Genomic DNA, 9,755 nt, shown 5'->3' with positions numbered 1-9,755 from the left:
GTCCGCCGCCCCCGCCCGGGCCGCGCTCTCGCTCTCCAGCTCCCGCTCCCTTCCTCCCGGCTCCAACTCCTCCTCCTCTTCCTCCTCCTCCATGCCCCAGTTCTTCTTGCTTGTACTCATCCTCCTGCTGCTCGAGGACGCGGGAGCCCAGCTAGGTGAGTGGTCCCGGGGGAGTGCGGGGGCAGCTTGGGGCGCCCCTCTCCCGGCCTTAAGCCGGATCTGCAGGCGGCGCCGGGGAGGTGCGTGGTGCGTGCACCCGGGTGCGTGGCCAGACTGGCGGGGCACCGGCGGGGTGGAGTTGAAAAGGTGGGCTCTGTCTGCCTATCCCCCAAGTTGTGCGGCTATACTTTTTGGCAAGGCCGTTCATTTCTCTCAAAAGAGAGAAGCGGGACCCTGCTGTTTTGGCCACTTGTTTAGTATTGGGTTCTTCTGTTGGGGAAAGCCTTTGGGAGGAAAGAGAACTCGTGGAGATGTGTGTGACCTTTAAAGTTAGGCCAGGTGAATGGTTGGACTGATCAGAAAGGCAAGAAAATTAAATAGTTTCGTAAACGAATTAAAGACAAGTAGTGATAGTTATCATCCTTTGTGAAAGTGCTCAGATTCTAAAGGGAGTAAAATCGATTCTGGCTGCCTTGAAGTCTTGGATTCGGAACATGTCCTTTACAATCCCTGCCGATTATTCAGGATGGTAGTCTAGATGTCTGGGTCACTGGGTCTGAGCCAAGTTAAAGTGTTATGTTGCCCAAGTGGAGCGTTCCACGTTAAAAGGGTAAACTTCCCAGAAAAATGAAAACAAACTTTTTTCCAGCTATAATCCTTGAAAAAATCTATCCCAGAAGCAAGCAAAACTGTTTATTGAGTAATCATTATAATGGAAAGAGAATGCAGAGCTAAGTTTTTTCTCACCTTTTAGTACTATTTTCAGGCAGTGTACCACAATTTGGAATCACTTTGGTAACAGTTAAAGAACACACTTTCCCTCTGCATTTCCTGTTTAATTGAGATGAGAAGGATAAGAATTGTTACTTATTTACTGGGACTTTTTTTTTTTTTAATTCACCTCCAACTTTTAAGTCCAGCCCACTGTTGCTCTAACATGGTTTTCAGTAAAGCATGGAATCATGGCCATAAGCCTGTCATTATGAAGGTGCTGAAACTTTGACAGGCATGTGAAAGTGTAATCTGATTATGAGGAGAAAATGTATTTGGTAAACTGACCTCTTTAGATGTAGGCTCATTTCTAGGTAATATAGTTTAAAATTTCATGGGTAGAAATATACCTAGATGTTTCACATTCAGGTTTTAGTTGTATTATCTCTGAAATGAATTATTGAACATCAAACCTGTTAAACCAGACTCATTGCCGTCAAGTAGATTCCAACTCATAGCAACCCTATGGACAGAGTAGAACTGCCCTAGAGGGTTTCTAAGGAGTGGCTAGTGGATTTGAACTGCCAACCTTTTGCTCAGCAGCTGAGCTTTTAACCTCTGGGCCACCAGAGCTCCTGTTGAACATCAGTTCTTAATAAATTAAAGAGAGTGTGAAATCCTTCCCTTCCTTGAAGTTTTGAGCCTATGTATTTATCTCCTGGTTTAAAAAACAAAGAACCCACAAGGTTTTACATGACTAACACTTATTTGCCCATGGAAGCAGCGGTCAAGAAATCAAACGATGTATTGGGCAGATCTGCTGCAAAAGACCTCTTTAAAGTATTAAAAAGTAAAGATGTCACTTTGAGGACTGATCACTTTGAGGACTAAGGTATGCCTGACCCAAGCCATGGTATTTTCAGTCACCTCGTATGCATGTGAAAGCTGGACAATGAGTAAGGAAGACCGAAGAAGAATTGAAGCCTTTGAATTTTGGTATTGGTAAAGAATATTGAATATACCATGATCTGCCAGAAGAATGAACAAATCTGTCTTGGAAGAAGTACAGCCAGAACGCTCCTTAGAAGCGAAGATGGTGAGACTTTGTCTCAGTTACTTTGGACATGTTATTAGGAGGGACCAGTACCTGGAGAAGGACATCATGCTTGCTAAAGTAGAGTGTCAGTGAAAAAGAGGAAGACCTTCAATGAGTTGGGTTGACACAGTGGCTGCAGCAGTGGGCTCAAACATAACAATTGTTGGAGGATCATGCAGGTCTGGGCAGTGTTTTCTTCTGCTGTGCATGAGGTGGCTGTAACTTGGAACCAGCTTGACATGGCATGTTAACAACAACAACGTCAAAGGCAATTTGTAGAAAGGGCAAGGGGTATGAGTTTTCTGGGCTTCCCTCTTTTAGCAGAGCACTTATTTGGGCTTTACTTTGTGGTAGGCACAGTTCCAAGTGGTTTATGTACACTCAGTCTTTACTGCAACCATCTGAGATAAGTACTGCCAACCCATTTCAGAATCGACTCAGTGGCAGCTAACAACAACATCCCATTTCAAAGATAAGGAAACTGAAACAAAGAATATAAGTTACCTTGATACTGAAAGGAATATTGTGATAATCAGAATGTTCCAACTGTTTTTGCTTATTTCTACATCTGAAAGTGTTTATATTATATTAAAAAATCTTATTATGGTATAGAATGAGTTACATGCCTTCCCTCCAAAAGAGATGATGACTTGATTTTAAAGTTTCTCAAGCGCAGTCTAATATTTAACAAATTTTTTCTCTTTCGTAGTGTCATCTTACATAGATTTTCAGTGTAGATTAATGCAAATAGAAATGATGCTATTTGTTAAAAGGCCTGATTTCTAGTTCTTATATTTTAAGTTGCTTGGATAAATTCCAAGACATTTAATCTCTTTGTACCTCAGTTTTTTATACTGGTGATCAGAGAAGTATCCTATCTCATACCTTTCTCATAGCTTTAATGAAGATGAAATAATAGTGTCAAGGAGCTTTGCAAAGAGGAAAGCATAATATGCTTATAAATGATTATTATTAATCTTGACCTTACTAAATTGATAAAGGGCTAATTAGGTATACCTCATCTACAAACTCAGGATTTATGTGGGATTTGAATTCACTAATTTTAAAATTTTATTAGCTCCTGAGAGAACCTATGCAGTCTGTGGTAGAATGACTTTTAAACCAGGGTCTTACCAATGTGACACATGTGCTTCAGGGGCCACTGGCATTCCCTCACATGACCGGAAAACAAGTCTCATTTCAGAATGAGAAGTAATGCATTACAGGACCAGTAGAATTTAATTAATGGAAATGTACACATGTTGTAATGTTAAGTTAGAAGCTGGAGTTGTTACTCTTCTCTGTAAGAAGCCTTAGGAAGAAAACTGGAAGAAAATGGTAATAAAATTCAAGAGTTACTGTCTTTTGGTGGTAGGATTGTGGGTAATTTCTTCTTTCCACTTTTCCAAATTTTCTGTAATTTGCATATAGTTAGAATAAAAAAATAGATTGTGGAAGAATGGTTTTTGATATATAGATTTTTTTTTTTTTTCAGCCAGCCTTGGTAGAAATGCACTTAATATGTATTTTGAGGTAGAGCTCTGCCTCAGGGTTTTTTGATCTTGCAGACATCGTTTTGAAATAGATAGCAGAAGAAATTAGCCTCATTCCAATTAATGCCATGCTTTGCCATCCCTCAGCAGGTTTTCTGCTGACAGAATGATTTTTCCCTTTATTTGGCTCAGAATAAAATTTATCTGTGGCCTGAAGACTTGTCAACCTTTCACAGCAAAGATGTATTTTAACCAATCTCATTTTGCTAATTTATAGATGGATTCTGTTTATTCACATGTATTATGTTGGTGTTTTAAATATGGCTTGTATTCATATACATTTGAGTTCTAAGTTTGATATTAAGAAAAGTTCATCTTCAAAATCTTTTTTTTGTTCTGTAAAATATATGTCTTCCTAAAAACTTAAATTGTAGAAACTTAAGCTGATTGCATATTTACTGCTGTAATAAACTTAATATGAAGTTGATAGTCTACTATGAATGAATTTCTGTCTTAGTTTACATTATGACTAGGAATTTGAGCTCTCATGAGCTCAGCTTTCTCATTTGTGTCATGAAGGGCTTATCTACTTCTGGGTTAGAATATGACTTATACGTGATAAAACAGAATTAATTTTAAAAATCCATTAAGACAACTTGTTTATGACATTAAATGTTTGTGAAGGGATTGGTTTTTGTTTGCTAATTTAATAAATGTACAAAAAAAGCAGGTTCTCTCTTTAAAATAATCATTCATTTCCACAGTGGAATTTGAGACTAATGTTTGAAAAAAGTTTGTATTCCATCAAGTAATGCCTTTATTTGCTTGTGGTGCAGGAAACTATTTTTTGAACAATAGTTGTAAATTGTCAGAAATGAAGAACTTATCTAATACTGACATTGGGTTAATTTAAAATTTCCATTGTCTTTTCTTGGTCTGATAAAACATTAGAACTCTTTTATATAGTTTTATTCGGAGACAAAATCAATGCATCCTTTTTTTGCTATATGTCTGATTAATTTTGCCCAATGGAAATTACAGACATAGCACACATTCCACATGTGCTAATGATCAAATTTAAAATCCACATTTTTGAAACGTATACATGAGAAACTGATAGTAAAGTTATGTGTCATTGTTTTTTTTTAGGTATATCTCCCTATGTTATAAGCAAACATAAAACACATTATTTTCCTCTGGAGATAGTTAATGATTCTGTTTGAACATCTGCGCTTCATTCTAGAAGACCAACAGGGGAAAAAAATTCAAGCGGTGAAATTGGTGCAAGTGAAAGTACCAGTACTAGAATTAAAATGACGATTGAAGAGGAAAGGCTAGATGTACATAGGGGTAGACTTTACATTTAAGGACTATATTTAACAAAATGAGCCTGAGATATGAACCCTCAAGTACTAATAAACCAAAAAAACCAAAGCTGTTGCCATCGAGTCAATTCTGACTCATTGCAACCCTATAGGACAGAGTAGATCTGCCCCGCAGGGTTTCCAAGGAGCGGCTGTTGGATTTGTACTGCTGACCTTTTTGGTTAGCAGCCAAATGCTTAACCACGGCCAACAGGACCCCTCAGGTAGTAATATTGGGTATTAATTAAATGTATGCAAATAGACAGTTTCTACTTCCACTTCTTGATTAGTTGGAAGAATGTGGAATGATGACATAAGATTAAACGGATTAGGGAAAGCTTCATAGAGATAGTGACTTTGATAAATGTGAATGTTGACATATAAGGTGAGACAGTTTGGCAATATGTCTTTTGTGGCATGTGGATTTGATTTAATTTACAACTTGTGACCATAGCACTTTGTATTTATTTTAAAAATATTGTTCAGATAACAATGACAGTTACTCAAAACCAATAGCTTAGATGATAATTTTCCACAATTCTACCCCATAGTCTGTCAGCTTAAAATTTAGGTTCCTTACTGTTCCATATTCACATACCTATATAATTTTACACAGTCATAATTTTAATAGTGGTTTGTTATGTTCTATAGACATATTAAATAATTTATAGGCCAATTTAGCACATACAAGCATACCTCTGACATACAGCAAGGCAAAGATTTCAAAAATGTAGAAATAATAAGACATTTATTATTTATGAAGTAATTACTATATCATTCAGAGCTGCTATTGCATTATTTTCTTTATTTTATTTGATTAGATTCTTTATTCTGCATAGGATCTTTCAGAAAGTATTTCCCTTCCATATGTTAGCCTAGAGACCTAAGTCATTCTAATTCTGCAGATTGTTATGTAGGTTAAATCCTTATAATACATGAGTACCGAAATACAGATATTCAAATAAACTAGTATTTACTGCATACCACTGTCCACTGAAGCAGACAGGATCATGGGGTGATCTCTAAGGGCTGCTAAAACATCATCTACTTATATCACTCTGCATTCTTAAAGATATGTATTTGGAAGATGAACTTTGATTAGCTATTTAAATTATGGGGGAGACTCCAGGGTGCAAGCTCACATCAACTGCTTTCTAAGGAGAGTGGGCCCAGAGTTCACTGCAGGGCTTTTGTTGAGTAGGATTCATGCACATTTGCAGTCAAAGCTGAACTGCTTGGGAACAAAGAGAAGATACTAGTATCATTCTCTCATTAAGAATTATCATTGTGAAGGGTTACCACCTGTAAGTTTCCAGGAGAGTGTGCACATATGTCAGTAAGTCCTGGAAACATTCAGAGAAGCGTAGAATGTTGCTTGGCATTGTCTTTAGAAAACCTACAGCCTAATTGGGGAAATAATTATCTCCTAGTTGGAATATATAATATATAAAAATAACCCAGGAAGTGTGCACAATGCTGTGGGCTGGTGAGGGATGGTGAGCTGACAGCACCCAGAGAAGGAGGAGCAGCCTTGCCAATAAACTGGTTTTAGGTGGGTGGGCTTTGAAAGATCGGCATGTTTCTAGACCACAGGAGGGCAGACATTTGAGGGGTAAAGAATACAACCTGAGAGCAGCAGAGAGTCAGGAAGGCAGGGAAGTGTGAAAGCTGTCTCGCTTCAGTGACACAAGCCTCTCAGGCTCTGCTTCTGCCCACTGCTTCGTCCTTGAGCCCCACACCCTGCACCTCTGCCCAGTCATTGGGCAAATATTTGTTGATTCGTTACGGTGGGCCAGCTAGGGTTCTAAACACTGGGATGACGCCTTCTTGGGGTTGTGTTAATGACTTCTGTGGTATGGCCAGCAGCCCCTGAGCACCTAAAGGATGCAGTCCAAACTTCTTTGCACGTTATATATGTACTTTTTTTCACAATCTGGTTCCTCCTTTCCTGTCTGACCTAATCTCATGCCAGCGCCCATCACACTTTATACTTCAGGTGTTAGACTGAGTTACAGTATTTTTGATTCCTCTAATGTACTGTCATTTCATGCCTTTTTGCCTTGTTTCATGTACTGATCTCTTTATGTATGCAGTTTTCTGTACGTGCCCTTATCTTCTTTCTCTGTCCATCATCTCAGTGATGTTGTTCCCCTGGTCCTTGGCAGTTTCCAAACTGGGCTTATGTGCCGTTCCTCATTGACTGTTTTCTCTGGCTCTGGATAGTTCAGAGTTACTAGTCATGTGGTCACTGTGCTTAGATAACTACAAATAAGGTGTGAACAACTGCTAAGCAAAAGGTTGGAGGTTCAAGTCCATCCAGAGGCACCTCTAAAGAAAAGCCTGGTGACCTGCTTACGAAAAATCAGCCATTGAAAACCCAATGGAGCACAGCTGTACTCTGACACACATGGGGTCATGTGTCATGTGTTGGAATTGACTCAACAGCAACTGGTTTGGTTTTCGGTTAATCAGGTCTCGAAGGGGGTGGCTGCTCAGCAGCAGCATTTGGACGATCCCTTTTTGTAGAGCTGATTTGCAGAGCTGAACTCTTGCCCTGCTCCTCATCCCTTCACCACATGATGGTCTCCTGCCTCACCTTCCTTACTTCCTGAAACCATCTCTTCCACCTTGTCCAGAACTTGCTTCATCAGGGAATATGAGCTTTGCTTTAGTATACTTTCAGCTGCAGCGGGACCTCTTACTTTATCTGGAAACACACTCAGAAGGCCACTGGATTATACATCTTTCTTTTCAGCTCTTTGCTTCCCTGGTACGTTATATCTCTTTGCTTTTGTTCAGTGACAGACTTCCTAAAAAGTAGCCTTCATCTGTGCTGTACATTTTCCTTGTGTCTGGCACACAGCAGATACTTGTTAAATGATGAATTTGTTTTTTAACCCTTGTAGTCTAGGTTCTGCTGTACTGAAACTTATTTCAACTGACAGTTTTGTTTTTGTTTTTACTCTTCAAAATCTGGACGCTTTGTCTCTCTTCATTTTTTCTACCTCAGTAGTCTTTGAAAGTATGGAGTCAGACATACCTGTATTTAAATCCTAGCCGTGTTGACTTTTGAGATGCACTTAAATCACTTTGAATGTTTTTAAATGTACAACTCATCTCTTTTTTAGAATGCATAAGGTCTGGGGCAAAATCTGTTTGGGTAGTGAGTGAATTTTTCTTAAATGAGTGACTCAGTATGTTTACTAATGAACATTGTTTCTCTTTCCCCTACTTTGCAGTTAAAATCCCCATTTTCAAATGTTTACCCAGACTCACTGCTTTTCCATCTTTCTGTGCCCAGTCTTCATTCCAGTTATTGCTTAGGGAAGTTCTGCCTTAAGGACCTACCCCTAGCTCCATGAGAGGTACCAGATCATGCAATAGAGGAATGATTTTCACATTATTTGTCCTTCACTGGCCTTCTGCCCACCCAAACCTTAGTGTTGCCTTTCCCCTCTCCCTTTAACCTCCACTCTGTCTCACCAACTTAATACCTTTTCAAATATTTCAACTTTCTTTGCTTTCTACATTCTCAGACTGTTTTCAGGTTTATGGTCTTATCTCTTCTCTCCTGGCATGCCCTTGCTTCTGGTTTTCTTCAGGTCCTCGAAGCTGATTCATAGGTCTGGATGTGAGGTAGGCATTCTGTTGCATGGGTGGAGGGAAAGGTGTTTTAATTAGGAATCTTGAGGTTGTGAGGAGCCCTGGAGGTGCAGTGGTTAAAGCACTTGGCTGCTAACTGAAAGGTTCATAGCTCAAACCCACCAGCAACTCCGTGGGAAAAAGATGTGGCACTCTGCTTCCCTAAATATTATAGCCTTGGAAACCATATGGGGCAGTTCTACGCTGTCCTATAGGGTTGCTGTAAGTTGGAATCAGCTCGACGGCAGTGGTCTTGAGGTTGTGGAAAACAGAAATCCAAATCTGCTTAAGGCAGAAGGGAAAGAGATGAGGATATGATGTAACTCGTGGAGTCTTCGTAAAAGCTGAACCAACCCAAGCCAAGAGGAGAGCGTGAGTGCAGCTGGACCTCTGGCACCACGAACTCTGCTTAATTTTTGTCTCTTGCTTCAGTCTGGCTCTTTCTACAGGTTAGGAATCATGGCTCCGGCAATCTGAAAGGCTTGCAGCTTCAACACCTGAGAGATTCTGGGATTTTCCCTATTGTACAAGGTCCGTAAATTGGAGGGAAGGGACTTGTTGGCCCACTGTGAGTAAATACCCACCTTGGACCAGCCAACTAGCCAAGGAGCGTGAGGTTATATGAAACCTGTAGGGAAACTGCAGGGCAATGAGGGGGGCACTAGACAGACTGAGGTGTCCTCTCCAAGGGGAAAGAGTGTTCACACTTATAAAGTGTCTGCTATAGTTTACATAAATTCTTGTTGAACCCTCACATTTACCTTGGAAGATGGATGGAATTATTTCCATGTGCAGGTGAGGAAATGGAGGTTTACAGAAGTGTCCAGGATCTCAAAAGTTGGCGTGGCTAGAATTTAAATACAAGTCTTTCTGACTCCAAAGCCTATGTGCTTTCTACTATATCACTTGCCTACCATAATGTAAGGTTTGTTTGGGTTTATTATTTTTTATTTTTGTTTTTTCCCATACAAAAATTTATACATACATTGTTATGTGACTCTAATTGCTCTCCTGATACTGTGACAGCACACTCCTCCTTTCCACCCCTGATTCCCTATGTATGTCCATTCAACCAGCTTCTAACCCTCTCTGCCTTCCCATCTCATCTCTGGACAGAAGCTGCCCATTTAGTCTCTTGTATCTACTTGAGCTAAGAGACACACTCCTCACGAGTATCCCTTAATGTTGTTTGGGTTATTTTTTGAATTCAGCGGTATACGTTGAGAGGCTAGTATTTTTCATTTCTGTGCATATGAGTGGGAATCGACTTGATGGCAATGGGTTTTTTTT

At 39.7% G+C, this 9,755-nt stretch overlaps 1 protein-coding gene across 1 annotated transcript in view; it reads left to right on the top strand.

Moving 5' to 3' along the window:
- Positions 1 to 91: 91 nt before the first annotated feature.
- The window catches only part of DCBLD2 (discoidin, CUB and LCCL domain containing 2), a 109,369-nt gene continuing 99,705 nt past the window's right edge, over positions 92 to 9,755 (top strand). The window contains exons 1-2 of the mRNA XM_023725338.1: positions 92 to 239; positions 8,898 to 8,996. Of these exons, the coding sequence (XP_023581106.1) occupies positions 92 to 239; positions 8,898 to 8,996 (247 nt within the window). The remainder of the gene's footprint in view (positions 240 to 8,897; positions 8,997 to 9,755) is intronic.

Source organism: Trichechus manatus, unplaced genomic scaffold (assembly GCF_000243295.1).
Source record: "Trichechus manatus latirostris isolate Lorelei unplaced genomic scaffold, TriManLat1.0 scaffold00299, whole genome shotgun sequence".
Lineage (NCBI taxonomy): Eukaryota > Metazoa > Chordata > Mammalia > Sirenia > Trichechidae > Trichechus > Trichechus manatus.
The sequence above is the reverse complement of the archived record's forward strand: the minus strand, read 5'-3'. Positions and strand labels throughout refer to the sequence as shown.